The sequence below is a fragment of the Empidonax traillii genome, unplaced genomic scaffold (genome assembly GCF_003031625.1).
Source record: "Empidonax traillii isolate 1590-97213 ecotype Southwest subspecies unplaced genomic scaffold, ASM303162v1 scaffold57:size2250009, whole genome shotgun sequence".
Classification (NCBI taxonomy): Eukaryota; Metazoa; Chordata; class Aves; order Passeriformes; family Tyrannidae; genus Empidonax; species Empidonax traillii.
In genome coordinates this window covers 1-23,213 of record NW_020955250.1, presented here as the reverse complement: position 1 = coordinate 23,213, position 23,213 = coordinate 1, and the positions used below count along the sequence as shown (strand labels likewise).

At 38.7% G+C, this 23,213-nt stretch overlaps 1 protein-coding gene across 1 annotated transcript in view; it reads left to right on the top strand.

The window, feature by feature from the left end:
* Positions 1 to 10,798, top strand: part of LOC114055526 (contactin-associated protein-like 5) — a 200,759-nt gene extending 189,961 nt beyond the window's left edge. The window contains exon 13 of the mRNA XM_027879776.1: positions 10,578 to 10,798. Coding sequence (XP_027735577.1) covers positions 10,578 to 10,798 — 221 coding nt within the window. The remainder of the gene's footprint in view (positions 1 to 10,577) is intronic.
* Positions 10,799 to 23,213: the final 12,415 nt, after the last annotated feature.

Genomic DNA, 23,213 nt, shown 5'->3' with positions numbered 1-23,213 from the left:
CTTCTTTTCTCTCTGGGAACTTACCTCATTTTTATGCTCATAAAAATTGTTTACAATAATCAATTAAATGCAAAGTATGCAAAGAATAAGTTGTGTACACAGGAATGGATTCTCAGTTTGTTACCCTTTTTAAGTGATGCTTCTTCATAGTTTTTTTGTAATTACCCTATATTAATGGAAAGGAAAAATATAAAATTGTTTCATATTTTATATTATGTACATTTTATATTATATGTGTTTTATATTACATACATACAAGGAACAGAGAAAATATTATTGTCCAGTGACATAAATCTCTACAAATCCTTCTGTGAATGGAAAAACATAGATGGTTGGGAATGTCAGTGGCTTCTATGTATGGGGACACTAAATAAATTAAAAAGATTGTTGGAGGAACTGCCCCAGGAAAGCATGGAGATCATGTGTACTACAGAGAGAGCACATAGGAATTGATTATTTTTCGTCATATAGGAGCTAAGGGTCACCTAAATGATTAGATAGCAAGATTTGGGAATTTTTTGTTTGCTTGTTCTTTCCTGATGCAATGAATTCAACTTGAAAAGCTACCACAGGACAGGAAGGAGGCTGATGTAATCAATAAAGAGGGCAAAAATAGTTTAGGAAAAGTCTGATAGATTCAGAAGGTGCAATTAAATATGACGGTTTAGTTGAGCTTCTCGCTCAGGCAGCTGTGAGGCAAAGACCACTGGGAAATGGGAATGAGTTTCAGGAAAATCTTTTGACTTCCCTCGCTTCCCTGGGTATCCATTTACCCTCAAAGGCAGAGTTGGACTCCTGGGCTAAATGATGCTTTTATTTTACTTGGGCTGACAGTTCTTTTTGTGTACAGTTCAAGAAGCAGTAACCTCTTTATGCCCAAAACGTGTTCAGGCTGAAGAATTTGGAGCTGGAATAGAAAATTCAGGGCAATGACTCATTTAGTGTTTTTAAAGTAGAGGTGCAGAGAGCTAATGACTTGTGGGAATTACAGTGCCTTGAATCTGTGAGGGATGAATTCAAAGGAATCAGATCATCAGAAATGAGCAGCATCATTGCATTTAGAGAAAAGTGTTTTCTTTAATGTTCACTTACATGTGTTTAAAGTCCTTTACAAGAAACTTTTTTGTAACTAGTTATTAACTGAGGAGCATAAACACCAACTTTCTTTCGTGTTGGTGTCTGGTCATAGATCTCCAGTGTCGGATGTGGATATGGAAAGTATGAAGAATACAATTGTGTTTCCAGTGGTTTCTTTGCAGCCTGTCAACTTTAGCAGCCCACTGCTGAATAAAAATTTTGAAGAAAGCAGAAAATTGCGATTGTGTATGTTGAGAGGGAGTTGGACAGTCATAAAAGAGAAAGAGAGATATAAGGGAAAGGAAATTTTGCAGGGAGAAAAAAAAGAGGAAAAAAATATTAAAAAATATAAAGCCAATTTTCAGCATGGTAAGAAATTTAGCAGTTGTGTCACAGAATATCTGCTGATACCAGAGTGGGTAAATGTACTTATCCATTGTCTGAAGAAGTGGCTGAAAAAGCAAGGTGACAAAAATTGTAGATGACATGCTATTATTTAAGTTGGTCAAGAAGAGGAAAGAGTACATGAAGCACTTTAAAAGGATCTTATTTTGAAGGCTGTTTATTTCTAATAAAAGTAAAATATGTTGTTGAAATAGGAGCTTGTCAGCAACAGCAAAGTGCCTAATTAAAGGCATGGAAAGATATCTGTAAAAAGAGAGCTTAAAAGTAAATAATCCAAGGCTATTTAGATTGGGAAGACTCAAAGTGAATGGGCCTCATTGACAGAAGCTGTGCTCATTTGCATTTTCTTATAATAGGAGTAAAGAGACAGTTCAATGACAGTGAAAGACAACAAACTCAAAACTAGATCTAAATGAAAAAAAAAAAGACAGCACCTTATTAACACAATGTTTTCTTCACCTTATATGCCCATTGAACACAAGGCAAAGTCATTTTCACAGTGAAATTCATCAATTGTAAGAAACACTGAGGAATCCACACCAAATGTAGGTGCGTGCAGGAAGCAAACTAAACACACGTGCCTGAATCATGATTGTCTGTAGTTGGATGCTATGAGAGACACCATGAGGATGTGAACAGGTTCGTGCAGGGATTGTTAATTTGGGATGATTGTGCTGAGTGTTCTGGGAACATATCTAATGTTTCCAGGCCATCTGCATGGGAATATAAACTAGCCGTGTTTGTTTAACCTGGATTCTCCCATCATCCATGGTGTTCTATGCCCACACTGTTTCGGCATTAAGTACAGAGAAAATGCATCATGTCATGCTTTGAGATAATGAACAGCCACCAAAGCTGAGAAAGAAATTTTCCCTGTAGGCTGGTTGAATTAGCCCAGTTGAATTAATCTTCACATAATTGAAGATTGATAACAATCAATAGAGAAGATGACTAGCAGACCCTATGAACCTCTGATCTGACAGTCTTTATATCATTGTGAGGCTTCTTCTTTTCCTCTTGTTGCTTAGAAATGTATTGATCTGTCTGGAGTACTACTTATCTGTTAACAACCATACTCTCCAGTACTAAGCCTACATACATGCAATCTACATCCATGTACTTGTTTTGCTGTACTGTGTGAAAAGTGTTTGTAATGACCTTTTCTCATTTCCTCCAGAGTAAATTTTACCCTTGATATCTGAAAGAAAAGTACACTTGAGTCACCCCCTCACCGTACTTCTCTACTGATGCTGTTTTGCTGTTTGCAGACCCTGGGCTATCAAATCAATAACACTTAGAAATTGCCATGACTAAATCAATGGTTAATTTTATCTTAGCCAGATATTGTTCCAGTCTTCAAATAGTTTGCATTTTCTTTCTTCCCTTTTTTCACTCCAGGGCTGCAGTTTAGGAAAAGATGAAACCTTATCCCAGGTCTTGCTGCTATTCCAAGACCTGTTTTTGAAACTGCTGTAATGAAAGAATCATTTATTAACAGAAATATATCTCTTCTTGTGGCAGATCACCTCTGTTTTGCAGTCTCCTCTCAAAATGCAGATATTGCCTATTTTTCTGATGCAGGAAAAATAAAATTTTATTTTCTTTATCTCAAAAAACTGTAGAGAAACTGTGTTTAAATCTCAAAGTAAGGGATTCTAAGACAATGTGAAAGAGATGACCAGTGTTATACTTGCAATTTTTTATAAATTGCCTCCTGGGTTTTTTTTTTTTTCTCATTCAGCTAACAACGTTTATTACTTTTGTTCTTCCGTATGTATTCTATGGCATGCAAAAAGGGCTGAATTTAGGGGAATGCAAGTTGTGTTGTAGTTGCAATGCCTAAATATTTTAAATGTCTGAATAGTCCCACTTAGAGTGTGATATTTGGTCAACTATTTGAGGAAATTTCTGTAGCAGTTCACTGTGAAAAAGGAGCAGACTGGAGTAACAGAGATAGGTTATTACAAAGCAGAGCTAACTGGACCTCAGTCCTTTTAGTAGAAATCCCCACTGATGTTCTCAAAACAATAATGGCATTAGTGGTATTACTGTCCATGTCATCCATCTTTCCCTTTGTTTCCATACAAGAATCTCACTTCATGTGCTTATGTAATTTCTTAATCTATTTTCCATAAGAAATCATATCCTTTTACTTTATATTGTGATTACACTGTGTGACTCCCCCCTTTTTATGTCTCCCATGGACTTGGCAGACTGATGTGGAAAGGAGGGCTGTCAGTCAGGCTGAGGTAAGAACAGAGAGGAGGAGTTGGTCATACCCTTAATTCTGGTTTTAATACCTGTAGCTACACAATTTTGGGAAAAGAACTTAAATGGTAAAACTCCCTGAGATTCTCAGAATAAATTAGATAAGATTTATAGCTTTGAACTTCTTAAGGAAATATTTAGATTGACTGTTTGCTGTTTGTCTTTTTTTGTCTTTTTTTTTTTTTTTTTAAGGACTCTACCTTGCAGCTTACTGTCTATAATTGTGATTGACTTCATCACTAGAGAAAATAACAAATGGAAATTCCTTACAAATTATTTACTACTCTTTAGATTAAAGGCAGCCCTTAAAGATTTACAGTTTACCCCCTCAACACTACGGGTCTTCTGGCACACTGCAGTTTTGACAATTGATATGCTTCTGCTTTGAATTTTCATTAAATATTCCACAACTTTACAAAATGAAAAATCTTTAGTGGGCATGTTATGTCAAAGGCATTGTGCTGTCAACAGCTGCCTTGCTGTTTTCAGTGAAATAGTATTTCTGATGAGCATCACAGCAGAAATCCTGAAGGCCGCCTTCACTGTTGCATTTGCAGGAGGCCCCCAAGGAAGTTTTAGTACTGAAAAATGTAACAGTACATATTTTCCTCTAGCCTCTACCTTTTAACAAAAGGTCACTGCAGTTTAATCAGTCTCCTGCCACGTTTGCAGTGCTCAAAAGTTTGAAGCAACCTGTGGCTCTTTCAAAGTCACTCTGGTCGTCTCAGTTGCAAGGGGTGAATCCATTTGCCTCAAACACGGGTGTCTCATGCCATGTTGGACATCTGCAGATATCATGCATACCTCCTGGTATGGCATCTGAAGAACAGCAGGTTTCCTATGGGCTCTGCTGCTTGTCTGCCAGGCTCATGCAGATGTCTGAGCCATCACAAGGCACATGAAACAGCAGAAGAGTGATTTGAGTTTCTCAGCACTCAGATGAAGGAGACAGGCAGAGAAGACTGCACTCTTGTCAGAAGTGCAGTGAGTGGAGAAGTGTCCATTTCGTGCTAGGAAGTAGATCAGTGGCTGCTTCTTCAGTTTTTGGAGAGGAATATTTCTCACTGCTTGTTGTAGATATCCTGTATTAGAGGAAATATGGAAGAAGTAGGCTCTCAGGATAACAGTTTGCTGTCTCTGGGCTTCAGCACAACATGGTGCAAGTGCTGTGGAAGAGATGTCTCATTCTCATCCATCAGAGCTGCCTGGCATGGCCATTCTGCTGACAAAGTTGGCTTGAATCTGGGCTCATATTGAGAAAACTTCATGTCTGGGGTGTAGGAGTGTTGAGAACCCAAGGCTGGGACAGCAGGTTTGTGGAGCTGAGAGTTTGGTGCCTTCCTGCAGGTGGTTACTGGCTGCCACAAAGGATTTACAGTTAGTGAAGTATTCCAGGCGTAGGCAACCCTGAGGAGAGCACCATGGCAGGTGCCAAGTACCATCAGAGAGTGTCCTTCATGAAAGACCGGAGTGAATGGAACCACCTCTGCACACCCCCTGTCTTGAATTGTTTTGGTGTAAATGCATTGCGGTGCTTCTGCACTGGGTGGAAGTGGCTGAATTAGAATTTAGGAGGAGGCTGATGGGCACAAAACAAGCAACAGAATCATGTATTGCTGGGTCAACCAGCAGGAAAAAAATAATAAGTAAAAAAATAGTAATGGATGGCTTTCATAGAAGACGGAAAACGCTTCCTTGGAATCAGTGAATTAAAGCTGTTTGTGACAAGAAATGGGTCTTTTTGTATTCTTTGAGGGGGGACTGTGTTACAGCAGCTGGGTTAAACTGCTACTGCAGCTTAGAACAGTACAGTGTTTAAGGAGGAGCGTCTACCTTTTTTGTGGTTATTCTTGTAGTTATAGGTACAGCGTTCAGGATAAAATTTGGCATTCAATGTAGAGCACCATGACACAAATGCATTGTATGAGCTCTGAGAGTTATTTTTCTCTCTCTCATGTAGCATTTACCTTATGTTTGGCTTGTTGGCAATTTAATCAGTCTGAATAATCTTGTTTTGTGACAAACCTCCTAAATCACAAAGGAATGATGCAGTTTGTATGGGTGGAATGTGCTCACAGGGATATTCCAAGTTGAAGAATAAAAATGAGAATTAGGCAATACAGAATTCATTGAAAGCCAGTTTTCCAGCTGCTCTAATTTCCCACAATTTAATTTGTGTGCAGTCAAAAGCAACTTGAAGTTTTCCAGCAAGATGATAAAACTATGGGCGAGGCTAGACAGAGAGTCTAAAATGTGTTTAATGCATTGCAGTCCCATGCTGTAAAAGCATCTCCTAGGGCCAAATACAGACAGCACAATGTCCTAGTGAATTGGACCATTAAATAAAACTGTGAAGGTGCAAAGCTGTAGCATTACCCTGAAATTAAAGCATTGTCACCTTTGAATTATGGAAACAATTTAACAAGCATTTAGGAAATCTGCTTTTTAAGGCTGCAATAAACTCTTCCAGGTTATGCAGTAGAGGATGTGACTGCACTCTCCCACTTGGTTTTGAATGACTTTCAGCTTGTGTGTAGTTTGAAATTTTACCAAGCTGAGAAAGTAATAAAATAATAAAGTGGAATAATGGAAGATAAAAATAAACAGTAATCTATGCCTGGAGAGCAGCTTTTTAATTCTCAATGCAGATTCAAAAGTGCAAGAATAGCTTGTTAAGTTGAGTAAACAGGAAAAAAACATGTAGTATGGACAGATGTAAAAATACAATGATAACTTCTTCACTGAAATAAACGAAATGAGAGCTTTATCTGTTTAGTTTAACAGTTTTCAGCTTGGTTTGAATCTGTGATTACAGTGTCACTGCCTAAAATACAATGTCAACAAAACAGAGCAGAGATTAAAAACAAAACAAACCAAAAAATCCTCGCATTATGAAATAGGAACAGTATTTGAAGCCCCACTTTCAAAATCTGTAAGTGTTATTGATGCAGAGGTGTGCCTCTGTAAAGACATACGCAAAACATGAAGAGAAGTTGCAGACAGCTGTTGCACTGCCTTCTAGTTATTGTCATCTGTGTGCACATCCAGATTGCAGCTCCGTGTCCTCCATAGGTCCTGAACCATGCCTGAAGTGCAAGCTCACGGATTGTTCTCAGTGGGCTTCAGAGTATACGTGGATTGAGCAGTAAGGGTGTAATTCCTTGAATTAATTCTGAGGCAGACAGTTGTATTCTGAGAGCAACCTTAGCAGAACTTGTGTAAGTGAATTTGAGAAAACAGAATGATTTTTTTTTTCTAAATGATGCCAGGTTTGAGGTGGAGAAAATGGTATTTGAATAAACCCTAAGATTTGACCTGAAATGTAATGGTCTTCAGAAGAAAATCTGGGATTATTTTTGAGTGGGTTCCTGGTTTATGGAAGCAGGTACGATGCTCTTGCTGTTGTTTTGGAATGGTTCAAGGGTCTCCTGCCCTCCAGCTCTTAGTTACTTCTCTCTCAGTCAGTGGAGGGAGCAGGAGGGAGCAGTGTTGGCTCTCCCACTCTGTCCAAAGCAAACTAAAATTTAAGTCATTTTCAGGCTCATTTGCTACATGTAAACAGAAGGGTGTCCTTTAGAAAGGAGGAACTTTCTCTTATTTTTTAATTGTGTTGTGAGTGTAATCATTTCTTCTTCCAGCAGGTTGTGTGTGGCTTTGTGTGCTTTGTGAGCAACCCCTTTGGTCTGAGGTTTGCTTGCTGGTGGCTGTTACTTTCTTTCACTAGATCAGTGAGACAAACACATATCTTTTTTGAGAAGCTGAACTGATGGTTACCTTTACTTCAAAGATGAAGCATAGAGGGAAACTTTGAAGTGACCAGCAAAGCACAGATCTAATATGTGAAAGTATTAAGCATAACTGATCAGGCATGTGTAGATTAGGAAACCTCTGAAATGTAACTCCAGGATTCTTTTCATGTGATATAACTTTTTTTTTAATTCCATTCTGAGGTATTTCCTAAATCACAATTACTTTGAGCACAGAAAGAAACTTAATTTATTTTTTCCTTTCCCTTCATAAACTAGAAGATGGAAAATAGGTTAGGCTATTTCTAAAAGATCTAAAAGCAGTTCTTGAGTGTCAAAGTTCAGATCACAGAGGAACATCTGAGTGCAGCTGTAATGATAACAAGACTGTTGAAAATTAATGAAAAATCATAGAGGAAAGTAAGAGAGAGACCTGTCACATTGCCTGTTCAACACACTTATTAATGAGTGCTTGCTCCTAACAATATGTTTGCTGATGTCTTGTCCAACCTCATTTCAAACATGTCAATTAAATTTCCAACACTTTTTGGGAAGACAGTTTTATGCTAGGCTATTTTTAGTAAGTTTTTCCTAGTAACCCTTTTTTATTTCTAAATTACTAGATGTTGATGCTTTTGACTTTTGACATACCCACACAGCACCTTTCTCAGTGCCCAGCCTGGGAAGTACAGTAGTGTTAACCACTGAAACTCTAGCCTTAAGCTGCTGTTCTTCCTGAGCAGCACTGTAGCCACTATTGTGAGCATTGATTTTTATCACATTTTCTTAAAATTATGTTAAGAACTCTAAGCAAGGGAAATACTTTTGACTGCCCACCTGGAATTTCAACAACCAGTTTATTCCATTATCTCCTGGTTTTTCACCTCAAATTATCATTATCAACAACTTGGTGTTTGTCTTTTTAGTAGATATTTCAGTTAAGGCAAAGGTTAAACTTCTACCAGCTTCAGTGACAGGAAAGTTAACTCATCCTCCACTGCTTCCAAAAAATCTACTAAGTTCTTGTCAATATTGCCTTGAGAGAGCAAAAGAGAACACAGAGAGACTGATAAGAATCACTACTTTAAGATGTACAAGATGTCTGTTACAAAGTCATTGAATTATATTGTGTTGGAAGCAATATATGTGCAGGATTGTAGAGGGTAAAGTGTGACAGTGTTGACTATGATTACAACTAGGACAGGTATTACAAGCAATAAGTTTGTAATATTTCTTATGACTTTAATCTAACTTTTGTGTATCACACATTGCAGCAACGTTTCTTTGAGCTCAAACTCAAAGGATTCACAAGCAGCATTTTGAAGTCAATAAGAACCACAGAACTGCAGATCTATGAGCAAACTGTCTACCATCACAGAAATTATGAGAAGGTTGTGAGTGAATATGTGGTTTGCTCAGTGTAAACTGTTCTTACAGTTAATGCCAGTTAATTTCTCTATAACTTACAGCCAGGTCTTGGAACAAACCTCTTTAAATAGTCTCCAGATGGTTGTTGTTACTTGCCTGTCATCTGAATGCCACCATAATAACAATTCATTAAGCCATCTCAGTGTCTTTGCACAGATAGTCCATTTAGGATTTTTATACACCTATTAACATTCTGTTGAGGTAATCTATGGGATATTTGTAGCTCAATGAAAAATACTTTGACTGCAATGCCTTGCAGTGGCCACGGAGCTACTGGGCTCATCATGCCAGTGTATTGGGGAGTAACTGGAAAGCTCATGCTCTGCAAGAACTCAGGGCAGTTAATCTGATAAAACCATCTGAATTTTTAAATGCACAGTTTTTAAGATCATCTTAGAAAAGATCCAATTCAGTGTTATCTAGGGTTTCAATGATGAAGCTTAAATAACAAAATAGAAATCTATTGCCTCGATCTCCCCTCTTCCTCTGTAAACGTCTGTATGATTTTACAAGTGAGATTGAAATCTCGCTCTCATCAGGTGATTAAAAATTACTGCCTTAAATTTTTGCCTTCTCAATATCTTCTGTCCTCCTTAGGCATGCAGGATCTTTGATAAAGAGGGAGTTTACTGGATGTGACTATTAGTGATAGTGTAGGGCACGTGCAGGGCTCTATCCAGTTAATCCTCATCGAAGAGTTTGCCTTTAACTCCGCATCAGCTCAAAAATTAGACATTCAGGTTGTCCGTGCTACCTTGCCCATTGTTATCCCAGAACCAGCTGGCAAAAAGCCTACCTGCTAAGCTGATTGCTCCCAAGTGTGATGTTCTCATTATCATGCCAACCCCAATGCTTGTCATGGGGTAGGTTGTAAAGGTGCAGGTTGTGCTTAAGCCTACATTCTACTTTCTGTCACTTACAAAATCCCTTGCTCTGCCAGTAAATGCAATGAAGGAAATGAAAATGGGCTCACTAGCATGAAAAAGCATCAATATTTACAGTTAACTACAGATGCCAAGTCATATGGTGTTCTGTATCACCATCCAAGTAGGACATCACTCGACTTATATGTAGAAAAATCAGAACTGAGTAAAATGAGTGATCTGACTTCCAACTGGGTGGTAAGAACAGTTTTAGCTTTCTGGCAAGAAACTGCTTTCGGTTTGTGGTGAGTTTGTGCAAGATCATCAGCTGCAGTTCTCTGCTTCCATTTGTTGTTACAACAGCGTAGGCTGTTCTCTCAGGTACAGATATGGTTGCACAAGATGACTGTTACCCCCGGGAGCCATATTATTATGTCTTATCTCTCAGGGATAAAGTCAGCTGAAAAGTATCTAATTTTATTTAGATACCTTGCAATAGAAGATGCTGAAGATCTCCCGTGGTTCCTGGGAAACTTGTAGTTTCTCTCTTGCTCAGCAGGCACTGTAGTGTTTGTTTGAGCTGGTTCAGGGAGAAACATCTCTGTGAGTCACATTGACCTTTAATGAAGACCTATTGGTCCTCATCACAAAGTAACCATTTTGGAGCCCAGGGTCTTGCTGATGCTCTCTCCAATGCAATAAAGCATTAGATTTCAATCGGGTTTTTGTTCCCGGCTTGTTGAAAGGGTTTTGCTTTTAACTTCCCATTCAATCATTTTTCATTTAACAGAAGATAAGATCTGGACTGCAGTGCAGCACAACAGCACAGGGCTAACCAGAGTCCAAGGAGCTGACCGGGAGAAGCCGTACACCATGTCCTTCAACTACAACAGCAGCGCGGAGCAGCTGGAAGCCGTGATAAGCAGTGCAGAGTACTGTGAGCAGGAGGCAACCTACCACTGCAAAAAGTCACGTCTCCTGAACACCCCGAGTAAGTGCCATGGTCCCTGATCTTTCCTTCTTAACTCTTATTGATCATACAGCAGGTACAGGCCACACTGCAAATGAGGAGGAAAAAAAAAACCAAAAAAAACCCCCAAACAAACACAAAATTACCAGTAGCAGTATAGAATGGAGCTAAAAACCTTTTAATTTCTTTAATACTTCTGGGCAGTGCTTGTCCTCTGGTGCAAGAGGGTACGGGCTCTGAAGAGGAGGCTTCAGTCTCTAAATTCCTGTGTCCACAGACTCTGAAAACTTCTACAATGGAAAGTGCTTCCTAGAAACCATAAAAACTGTATTTAGCTGTTGGCACATAGATGTGCTTATTAATTTAGTGTTTCTATCTGTATATTAAATATAAAGAGCACCCAAATGCCTCCACACTATTAATGTTATGAAGAGGAGGGTAGTACCCTCTTCTGAGTACCACAGCACTGAATATGATGTTTAAGGTGCTTGGTAGTACAGTTTCTGGGCTGAAGCTAGCTTTACCCTTTCCCTGACTTAATACAGCAGAAAAAAAGGAAGCAGAGGGTCTGATTAGTTTGTGTTTCTCTGCAGTACCAAATTTCCAGTGGCTACTCAGGATGTCTGCCTTCCACTCAACTCTGTCTTGATGTCAGGATTTTGTTTGCTTATCCAGAGAGATGAATGACAGTAAGGGAAGGTTTCTGGATGTCTTCAAAGTCTCCTCTGGTTACTTGTAATGTCTGTGTGGTCCTGGTGATTTTTTGATTATTATCAGCTCTTATATTTGTTAGTCGTGTAGAAGACATCCCACGGAAAGCCTGAAGGGGAGCTTGCAATGGGATTTCCTATTGTGTTAAAAACACATTGCCTAATGAGATGTATCAAAACCCCTCCTGGTTTCAAAAAAGTTACTATATCACTGAATATTTATGGATCCAGTAATCAGATGCCTTTCAGTCAGTTTATTTTTAAAAGCTATGAGTTATATCTTTTATTGTTATCAGTTTTATCAGCCAAGAACTGCTTGTATTGCTAATCTTATTCTAAAGAATGAAATGTTAATATCAACATCCAGGGTAGAGCACAAAGGAAAAACAAAATACAGGCATACCTACTCCTAAAGAGGGGAAATTGATGTCTTACAAATATTTTCAGTGGTGCTGGCTTCTGTATCCACAACTGACATATTATAAAGATGACATTCCACAGGAATTATTTCTGAAATGTTAATAATCTTGTGTAAATTGAAAGTATGTAAACTGTCCATTTTCAGGGCTAAAATTATCAAATAACAGGCAGACTGGCTAAGATGGTTCCTGACAGGCAGCTTGTTCTCCACCTGTTGAGGACCAAAGTTTTGACTCGGATCCTTCAAAGGAGAGGACAGGGAGAGGGTGTCCAGGAGTCTGGCTTGAATCTTTGCAGTTGGTGCAGTACCACTGTGGTCCTGACAGTTGGCCACGTAAGAATTGCACAATTCATTACTCTTTACAACAACTTTATCTGAGAGATAATAATAATAATAAAAAATTACAGTCCAGTGCTGTGGTATGTGGCAGACACTGTTATTTTTTTCCTCTTTTTTTCTTCCTTTTGTATGCATTTTAATTAAACTTAAAATTATTGAGCTTTTCATCCTGAACTTTCTCAGTAGTCTAACGCTTTTAAGTTTGGCAAGTTGTGGAACTTACTCAAAAACAAAATGTTCCAGTCCTTGAAATGATAAAATAAGGGTAATTTGTTCTTAGCTGAGTATTAAGTATTTTTAAATGTTAGAAAGGCATTATTTTCCTCAAAGTCTTAAAAGCTCTATTAATTCATGTTAATTTTGAGGTGAACTGCTAGTATATTATAGAAAAACCTAGAGACACAGGCGTCTTGAAGAGCTCTAAGACTTAAAAAATTCCCACTCCTAAAGCTGAATATGAACTACAAGTGTGAATAAGGTATTTTGCTGGACTCGCAGCAGAATGTTCTCACTTATGTTGTTTATGCCCAGAAATGACTGGAGGGACTTTGATCTGGGGCCAGAGCAACAGAATAAAGATCAAAACTCTTGGGTTTTGTTTCTTGATTTGGCCAAGGCTTTTGGATGCCTGAAGCACTACATTCTCTATGTGTTGCCAGGGTAGCATAATGTGTAATTGCAGGTAATAAACCACACTTCAGATCTTCGTTCAGAAGCTGGTATACTATGTATGTATATTGATGACGATACTGCTTTCTTGGGCCAGAAAGAAATGTTACCTGACCTAGTCCAGTTTGCTCAATATCATCACTCACTAATACCTCTGGACTGAACCCAGTGGTGAATGCTTGATGGAAGGGCATATTCCAGAGGTACATCTGATCTTGACAAAAAGCTATAAAATTTCCCCTTCCTTCAAGAAATTTAATCCACTTCTAAGCTTCCTCTCATTTTGGGCTTTGTTCATCTTTTTTTTTTTCCCAAGGAGACAGAACACTTGATTAGGATATTTCAGCTGATAGCACCAACACACCAAATCTTTGCCTTCAGGATCTAAACACTATTATGTTTCACAGAGAAGCAATAACAAAAATTCTCTTTCCTCTTGCATTCATAGTGTTACTCTCCAGCAAAGCTGCATGTTGTTACATGGTAATTTTGGCTCTCACAGCTTTGACATGGGGGAAAGGGACAAGCAAGGCACTCAGGGCTTCCTCAGAGAGAAACCCAGGGAGGGTCCTGGCTTGCATAAAGTTGTTCCAGTTTATATCAAGGAATTTGTCTTTCTTCTCTTTTTACTCTCTCTTGCCCTGAAAACACAGGCACATCCCCAGCGGGTGTGATTGAGCGTAGTATCCCCATTGAGTTACTTGGATTTACATCTGCAACGTGTCAGACATGCAATCTGGCAGTTGGCAAAGGAGTTTACTCATCTCCACCTCCTGCTGTCTGGAACAGCCTTATCGGTTCTCACTGTCATAGTACGGCTTAGCTGCAAGCATGTCTTTGAAAGCAAAAATTAAATTGCCCTGAACTACATGTTTTGTACATCTCTGCCATCAGACAGATTTTCAGGAGGTTTGTGAACATCAGGGTAGATGTCTTTTTGTCAAAGAAATAGCTGGCTTTCTTATGGTGCTGGCAAATGAAACTTATATGACCGGTAATTGCAACTTTCTCATGACTTTTCCATGCCTGTTAGAGAGACACATAACCAGAGCAAATCTGACAGTTGACATTAGTTAGGAAAGTCATCCACACTCTTAGAAAAAGATTGCAGACTTTACCACCACCTTATCTTTAGAAGCTGAGACCAAGTCAACCTAGCAGGAGAGGAGGGGGGTAAGCAGGAAGCTTGGGCTACCTCTAAATGTGCTGTCTATGTTCTGAGACTATGAAAAGAAATGCAGCCCCCTGGGTCTTTGATTTCCTTTCTTTATTTCACCAACACTTAGGAAAAGAGTATGTGTACATGTGTACATGCATGTGTGAAGATGCATGTTTAATTAACTGTTAACATACAAGATGTTTGTAGGTATGAAAACACTTTACTAACTGAGCAAACCCTTGGATCTGGCTGAATTTGCTCATTTTCCTAGAAGCAGTGGATATACTGAAATGCTTAGCATTTGGGAATCTGCCTCACATCCACCTTATCAAGGACTTAGCACAGTGATGGCTGTATCAGTGGCAGGACAGTTTGCCTTACAATAGTTGGTTGACAGTCTGTCAAGTTCATAGCACATTTCTGTAGGCAGGGACTGAGAAAAGATCAGTCCTAAAGCAAAATCAAATAAATAGGAATGTCTGTAGGTGGTGGGGGTTTCCTACCTTCTTCCTTATTTTTCTCTTTCCAGGAGAATTCCCACACCATGTCACCTCAACCTTAGATTTCAAGCATCTATCCTAAGCTACCCACCTCTTTCTGAACTTCCTACCTGTCCCTATTATGGTCTGTCAAGTCCCACTATTATATGACCTCCACCCAGGTTTCTATGTCCTCCCCTTTGCCTCCCAGCTAGTCCCACATCTCAGTGCCAGCTCTGTGATCCCTTATGTCAGGCAGTTGTTATCCCTCACTGGTGAGCCACTGCATTTGCATTTTGTAACTCCCTATTAGAGGGGAAGATGTAGCACTACCTCACAGCAGGGAACATGCCCTAATTTATGAGTTTAGACTTAAGATTTAGTTCTGCTGCTCAGACAGTTCAGTGTCTTTTTCTCTATGCCCTGTATGTTACTAGAGCTTTGTCTGTGCACGCTCCCTCCTTAGTCCCATGTGGGACCAGTGACGCCAAAGCATAAGGCCCTGCCTCCAATAGAGGCTGCTGGTGAGATGCAGCTTAAGGTGAGTACACAAGTCTGGTGTCTTCAGCACATCCCTCAATATGTTCCCATCACCCACCATTGCTCAATTAAGTGCAATAGAGTTTATGTTATTGCCAATCCCTTTTAGTATCTACTATGGATCTGTTTTTCATAAACTTATCTAATCACATTTTGAACTTTATTATGTTGCCTTCCTCTGCAGCCTCCTATGAAAGCAATTTCCAGGAGTTCCTCACTTGCTGTTTTACAGAATTTTATTTGTGTGGTTTTTTTAATGTGCTTTTAACTGCTGTTTTGCTCAGTTCAGTGAGATTTTGTATTACAGGATGCAGTGAAACATAGGTTTGTGCTCATCCAGTGCTTTTTTTAGTGTTCTTATGCTTCTTGGACTTTCAGTAGCTCTAGTATTTTTTTTCACCTGAAGTGCCCAGAGTTTTTGAGGTGTGGTTTTTGCCAAGGTTTCATATAATGGGGACAACACTTTTTAGAGCAGTGTAAATCTTTACGGAGAAAGCAGTGTGAAACCTGGGTTCTGATGAAGCATTTTACACAGATGTATCATGAGGTGATCTCAAATGACCCACAAGTAGTCATTTACCAATGGGGTTTTGCTCACTATTATTTTATGCCTTTTAAGTATAATTTCCAGTTTATCATTCCAGGGATATCAGGGGACTATTTGTTCTTGCACAAAATAACTTTAAATTGTTATTGCATTACCAGGAGACTATTTGTCATTGCACAAAATAACACAGAACAGGGCAGTCCGCCCTCAAAAAGTGGCTCATGTTGAAAGGAGTGGTGGATAGCTGGTAGGTGTAGATTATATGCAGTGATTATTCTTGGTTAAGTAGGATCCCTTTCTTGAGAATGACTGACTTGCCATCTGTGTTTCCATCACCATACCCTGTCAGTCCCCTCCAAAGTGGCAGTGCTGACAGCTTCCCTCATGAGCACTATTTTAGATAACTTGTGCTATATTTAATGACTTTTTGAACAGAGTTCGGCCATTGCAATGGCACATGCTCCCTTATTTGGAGGGAGAGAGCTAGAGGTCATTTTTGAAAATGCTGTGTTTTTTTTTTGTGTGGAGCTGATTAAAATGCAGGTGATCTAAGCAGAATAAAAAAACCTGCTACATGGGGGAGGTAATTTGGCATCCTGCATGTATGCATGCATGCACCTGTGAGTAATGGAAATATCATTATTCCCATTTCTCACCCTTTATTTCCCTTGCCCTATACAATCTCTCCTGACTGGTAGTGAGGTACAGTATGCTATAGCTGCCAAGAAAAAAGTAGCAGCTATTTGCATTACTTCTTATGCAGCCCTGTTGTGTTTCTCTGAGAGGGAAATGCAGCCAAGAGGCCAAATGATAGGAAAAACATGGGAAGAAATCCTTGCTCAGTCATACACTGGATTGATTCTAACTTGGTGGAAGGAAAGCATGCTCCCTTCTTGCAGGAGAGGCCAGACTTATAATGGTACCTGACATAATCCTGGAGTGACACCAAAAGACCATAAGTCTCCGGGGACTGCTCCAATGAACACTGCAGCACCATTATCTGTGTTTTCTTTAGACACAATGTGTCAGATGGATTTAAAAATGCTGCTCAAAGTGGGGACTGATAGAGCAGTGAGGAAGGAGCTTGTAGGGGTAACTCCTGTTTGCTTCTGTGGAACATATCCTTCATTCTTCTGCTGACACTGGATATTTCTGTTGCTTTTAGTAGTGGTTTATTTGGGGTTTTTTGTCTCCCTTGAATGATTTTTTTGTTTTGTAAGTCTAAGGAGCAGTTTTGGAAAACTGGAGCTTTTTTGTTTACTTGTTTGTTTTGGTTTGTTTTGGTTTTTTGTTTTGTTTTGTTTTCCTGGGTTTTTTTTAGTTTTTACTTTATTTTAAAAGACCTTCTGCAGTTAATTTACGAAAGAAATTTGTCACTCCAAACCGAATAGATATACTGTGTTTTACTGACATGGAAATGATCTTTCCTGTATAAAGGAAGTTTGACTAGGGGTATTAATGAAGGCACATAGGACAGATAAATGGAATATAAATGTGGACAACAGATTTTGAGCCTGGATTCTGGAATTCATAGCATGCACTATTATTGGTGGTGGTGCAAGGAAGTCAGTGCTGTGAACTGATGCTGCAAGGTGTTTTCTTAATCTCTGTAATCTGTTAGTTTGGGACTTTTGATCCCAAAGAACCTCTCTTTTGGAGTAAAGTTAACAATATCTTTTGCTCAGCCTGTGAAACCTATGGGATAGTGTAGGTGTTCATAGCTGGGGAATGACAAAGTATTGATTTGAGGAAATTCTGCAGTCCAGATGAGAGTTTGGAAATGGATAGTTTTATGACATGCACATGTATGCCAAACCAAACGTGTCTTAATTACACCCCTAGCTTGACAAACCCAGTTGTGTAAACTATTCATCCACACAGTTTGAAGACGAGAAGAATTACAGAGTTATTTCAAGCTATTCCAGTCAGCATTTTTATTTAATTGTGAGCAGTGATGGTATTTTATGTTTTGGGGTTTTTTGGTTTTTTTTTTTAGTTCGAAGGACTCAGCATACTGTTTACAATTATTAAATAATGGTGACTAGAAACAAACAGTTAATCCGTGGTTTGTTATATTAATGAGTCATTAGCTATGACAGCAACCTGTCCACCATCCAAGAAAGGAAGCAGGACTGCTGCCTGAGCAGAAAAGTGTTCCTTTTCCCTCATTAGAGCCACAGTGGGGAGTGTGTTCTCATCACACTTCCATTTTTCTGCTTCCTTGAGCTGTCCTACTTTGAGCACCTTTGGCTCCATTAGACTCAGACTGTCTTACTGACATTAAACTAATTTCTCTGTCAAGTTTGGGCAAGTGCATACAGTAATGTCTTCTGATTCTGGAGAATAGCAGATGTAAGTCATAGAGGGGGAAGGGTTCTTATTTGACCTCTTCTACTACTGTGCCACATGAATGAAGCAACAGTAAATTACATTTCTATTTACATTCTTTTTGAGGATAGAAAAGCATTTGAGGCTGTAAACTCTCAGTTTTATGAGTTTGGGTTCATTTAACCCGTTTTAAAGTACATTCCTAACAAGGCACTTGCAGAAAATCAGATGGGATAGAATCACTATGCTTTGATTTTGTTTTAATTGATCTGACCTATCCAGGAAAAGAGAGGTGCTAATAGGCTACACACAGAATGATGAGTGGCATAACTTATTTATATAGTGTAAGTATGAGAAAAGAAAATGGCAGCATGTGGAAAAAGGAGTCACACTTTTACTCCGTATAGATTAGGTTAGAGCTCAGATTCATTGCTTGTTAATCTGAAGCCCAGGAATTTAAGCCCCATTACAGTTTGAAGATAACCTATGGAAAATGTATTTTCTGTGCTTGAAAGTGTGAAGGCAAAGACAGGAGAAAAGAAACAATGAGGATCAGCTGAAGGCTATATTTTGAAATTACTTTACACTTAGTATTCAAACAGCAGTGGAATAAAAACTTTCTTTAAGTAAAACATTAAATTGCTCTTATATGAACTACCTGGTGTTGAAGGGAAGCATAAAAGTAGTTCTTTTAGGTGTCTGCTAAGGGTAAGAAAGCTTGGAGAAAATGTCTCCAGACCTTGGGGAAAAAAAGTTGTGTAATTCTTCTACTTCCAAGAAGCATGGGGTTTTTTTGAGAATTGTTTACATCCCCCCAACCTGCGCTGATTTGCTGAGGACCAGATTTCACTGAAACTTGACAAGTAGCTAGAAAGATGTGGTGACCTGAAAGAAAATAACACTTAAAAAACCTTCTTTAGAGAAGCTTTTTTGATATCTGCTGGGCCAGAAAGTTTGAGAACAAAAAGGAAAAAGCTTTTGAGCCTGCTTTTTTTCCAAGCCCCTTTGATAGAAGGAAGGTTCAGACTGGTTTAGCCAAGGGGTATATTCCCACCTGAGCTGTCCAGGATTCAAAGCAACATCAAGAGCCTTCTTCCTTTGCTCTCAAGAGCAGAATTCAAAAGTCCCAGAAGAAAACTTTTTTTTTTTGTTTGTTTGTTTTTTTTTAAATTAGTGTTTAGGAAGGTTAACCAATTAATCTATGCAGTTCTCCTCTAAAGGTAGATTTCTTATTCAGCAGCAACTGATGCCAATTTGGCCTGAAACTGGTATGGGCCATTAGACCTCTTTGAATGTACCACTCTAAAACCACTGGTCAAGATCATGCAGCCACATAAATAACCTTAAAAAGAGTGATTCCTCCCAGATGAACACTTCTGAAGTCTTGCACTTCAAGTGTGAGATTTATTGAGGCACCTCTTGTGCCTTGCCCTTCTGCTACTAAGGGAAGAATGAACTAGCTAGGTCATTGTCAGGCTTGGTGTAAGACAAGTAGTGTTTTACTCTTTTCGCCTTTGAGCTAAAGGCTTTCTGAACATTAGCATTTGTTTGCCTCCCATTGTCACTGTGATTTCAAACTCTCAGATTTTTATCCACATGAAACTACTTTTTTGTGTGGCGGAAGCTTAGGGGCTGGTTTTTGGAGAGAAGTCTTTATGACTGACAGCTAATGTAACAGCAGAGGGCGGGATTCTAGAACTAGCTGTCTTCTTCTGAAGTAGGCTCTGTTTCATCTCCCTTTGACTTTTTTTCTGTCTGTGAAAAGTCAGTTTGGTCCCTTTGTTTTGCCACTGTAATATCTGTCACCAAGTGAGGAAAGGTTATCCTGCGATGAGCATTTTTCAGGTTTTGGGGTCCTATTTCTCGGAGCCTCCATTTTTAAAGCAGCAACAACTTTCTAGGTCACTTTCTTCCCACTGCACACTTGTGTTCTGGATTCAGACAAAAAGATTGTGTTGCATTTTGTTTACTACCTCTGTGAGACATGCTAGGGCCACCAGTCAATCTGAAGAACATTAGAAGCACCTACTTAATAGAGGCAGAATTTTATTGAGTGAATAATTACATCCTGTTACTGCTGAAGTAATCACCTTAGATACAACCTATGCCTCCAGAGGGAGGTATGTGCTTCGCAAAATGCCACCCCAGACAGCTCATTTTACTTCCGTACAAAGCTCCAGAATCTGTCTGACCATATTGTACTACAGGTTTTCATGTTTTCAAAGGATGAAATTTATGTTCCGTGAAATATGCCATTGCCAAAATTAATAGGTAAATGAACAAAGTGAAACAGACCATTAGAACCATTATAATATCATAGTTGCTGGGTTGTGGCACAAAAGTAGAAACTAATGGGTAAACATAACCATATTACAGCGACAGGAGCCATCAATGTGCAGTACACAACTGTGGTTACACAATGGAAGGCAGTCAACCATTATGAAATACGATTTAGCAGCCAGGCCAGTTGCAGGTAATCTTGCTTAGAACAATATTTCCCTTGGCTACTTTCTTTTAGCTGATAAATGTCAACTATTTTCTGCCTGTCCTACTAGAATTTCATTTCAATTTCACTTTGCTAATTTTCATAATCCTTTTTTTTTTTATATTACTCTGGACCATGATAGTGAGATTTTTTTCTTTCTTCCTGAAGCATGAACAGATTGTTCCTGAATATTCATGCAAATAGGAATTCAGCCAAAGGCCTTCAAAGTGTTCACTGTAACACCTCAAAGTCTTTTTGATGCCCTTGTCTTTATTTCTTCTCTAAAACAATGCTTCGTAATTTTAAGTGAACACTCAAACAATGTCTAATCAAGATAAACAATTCATAGACTGAATTTTGTTTGTATAACATGATTAAAAAGCTTTGAATAGCTAACATTCTATTAATGGAAAGGGTGAGAGAAGCTACAGTAACAAATGATTAGACTAAAAAATTACAAAGCTTAAAGATATGCAGAATCAGTTCCACTGGATTCAGTATATTTATAGTGATTTAGGCAAGCAAGATTCTGGATTAACTCCTTGGTTATTACATCTTTCATTAAATTCCACTTTAGTGTAAAACAAACTACAAAACAGAGGAACATTTTAAAAATTCAGATAAGTAGAGAAGTGAACAAGTTCATCCACAGTTGTTAACGCAGCATTTGCAATCAGCATCTAAACACTTAAGCACTGACATATTGAAAAAGACAGTACTCTGTTCTTAGAATAGAAAAGTGTCCCCCACACTACTGAGGAGAGAGGGGCAGAGAACATCTTTCAACCTGATTACTGGAGTGGTGCAATATAAATTAGGATACTATCTCTGGCCATTTTCTGGAGCCAGGAGAGGGATTGATGCAGGAGCTCCTCCAGATCGCTGTGCCACTCAAGGGTTTACTCATGCAGGAGGACTTTGACAGTGACTGACTAAAATAGATTCAGAGCTGCTTTATTCTGCTGAAGTGTTTCAAAGTAGCTGGAGCACAGGATAGAGTTGGATGCTCAACTATTTAGCTTTCTCTCTCAGAGGTTTTCACTCCATACATGTGCAAAAATTAATCAGTTACTTTGGTCTTCACTGAGAAAGATTTTTCAAGGGAATATGTAGCAGGGAATTGCACCATAATAAAAGACTGTTCCAAGGAAGGTCAAAATGGTTCAGAGCTAGCCTAAGCAACAGGCAGCATTGTTAATTGCATCCTTGGATGACAGGCTAACCAAGAGTTTCTCTACATAGCAAAATAAAACTCTGTGGAAGTCATATATATGTAATGCATGTAATTTAACATATCTTTCTACAGCAAATAAGTGTTTTCACTGAACAATATGTGAATTTGCATAACTACTGCCACCTGGTAAAATAGTTGTACCTGAGTTTTGACTAGTTTTTACTGAACAAAAATCCTTTACTGCTTTTACCCACAGAAAAACCAAAGCCACCTGAGGTTGCAAATACACAAATAAATCTTGAAATTGTAGCCCTCAAAGTCCTTCTTCCATTTATCAAGAGAATGCTGTCTTACTGTTACACTGCTACTAAATGTGAGATATCGCTATGATGAGTGTAACCTATGACAAAACAGCGAAAACTTGAATATGCTAAATGCAGAATTAGGTGACTAGTTGAGTGATAATATATTGCCTAACCTAATGAAAAGACATTACCTTTGAATAATGGACCAAATCGTAGATTTAATTATCCCAAGGCAAGGTAGTGGGTGCTTCATGCAGACAAGGTCAATTACCTTATCCAGAAGAGCCTGTTTGAAGTGTGTTATGAATAATTCACAGACACAGAAATTAGCTCTGAAAAAATGTCCCAACTATAATGTGGTGGAAGCATTCAATTTCTTTTTTAATGTATTTAAGATAACACCCAAAGGACAATTATGGCTTCTTAACTGTGAGACTCCTTAAATGACAAGGAATGACAATTGTGTGGTCAAATTCACATTACTGAATTGTGCAGAAGAAGCATCGCCATCATGATCTGATCCTGTCAGGTCACAAGTAACTGATTTCAAACCTCATATTGTATTTTTAAATGCTGAATGAAATTTGATCAATGATTGATTAATTCATTAATCTTTCTCAGTAGAGAAGACCCAGTTGTTGCTGTACTAGCTTTGTTTACTTTGTTTGGGACTTTTAGTTCTTTGACTTTCTGGTGTGCAAACAAAGGTCCAGAGTGATTGAATCATTTGTATGATTTTGGAGAGTCTGACAAACCCAAAGATGAAACCATTGGGCTTTCCAATGTTTAATCATAAGACTGGTCTTGTCCTGTGAGCTCTAAATTATGCTGTTTCTAAAACAGTGTTGTTCCAATCTAGGTCTATTTAGCACTAGAGTTAAAAGGATGATAGCAGCCATGGTAACAGAATGCACACTCACTTGACATATGGTGACCTTAGGTGTGAATTAGAAACGCAATAAACCTCTAAGTCTAGGGAATAACATGCTCTCTCAGCATATTTTGATTCCACAGGCAAAACAATAACCTTAGCTTTCTCTCTTTGACTTTGCAATAAGTGGTAATGGCCAGGGGAAATCCCTCAGGGGCTGCAGTTTTCTAAGATGCCTGGCAAGAAGATGACTAATTCATCAGGTGCCTCAGTTTAAGTGCCGAAATGTAATAGTGACATTTCATGGCCTTTGAGTTTACTTGCTTTATTTGCTTGAAAGAGAGAGTTCAGCAGAATTTTAGAGGGTGCTATAGAATTGTGTATCTAATGAGGCATACAGCTGGTCTGGGCCTGTTTCCATTCATGTCA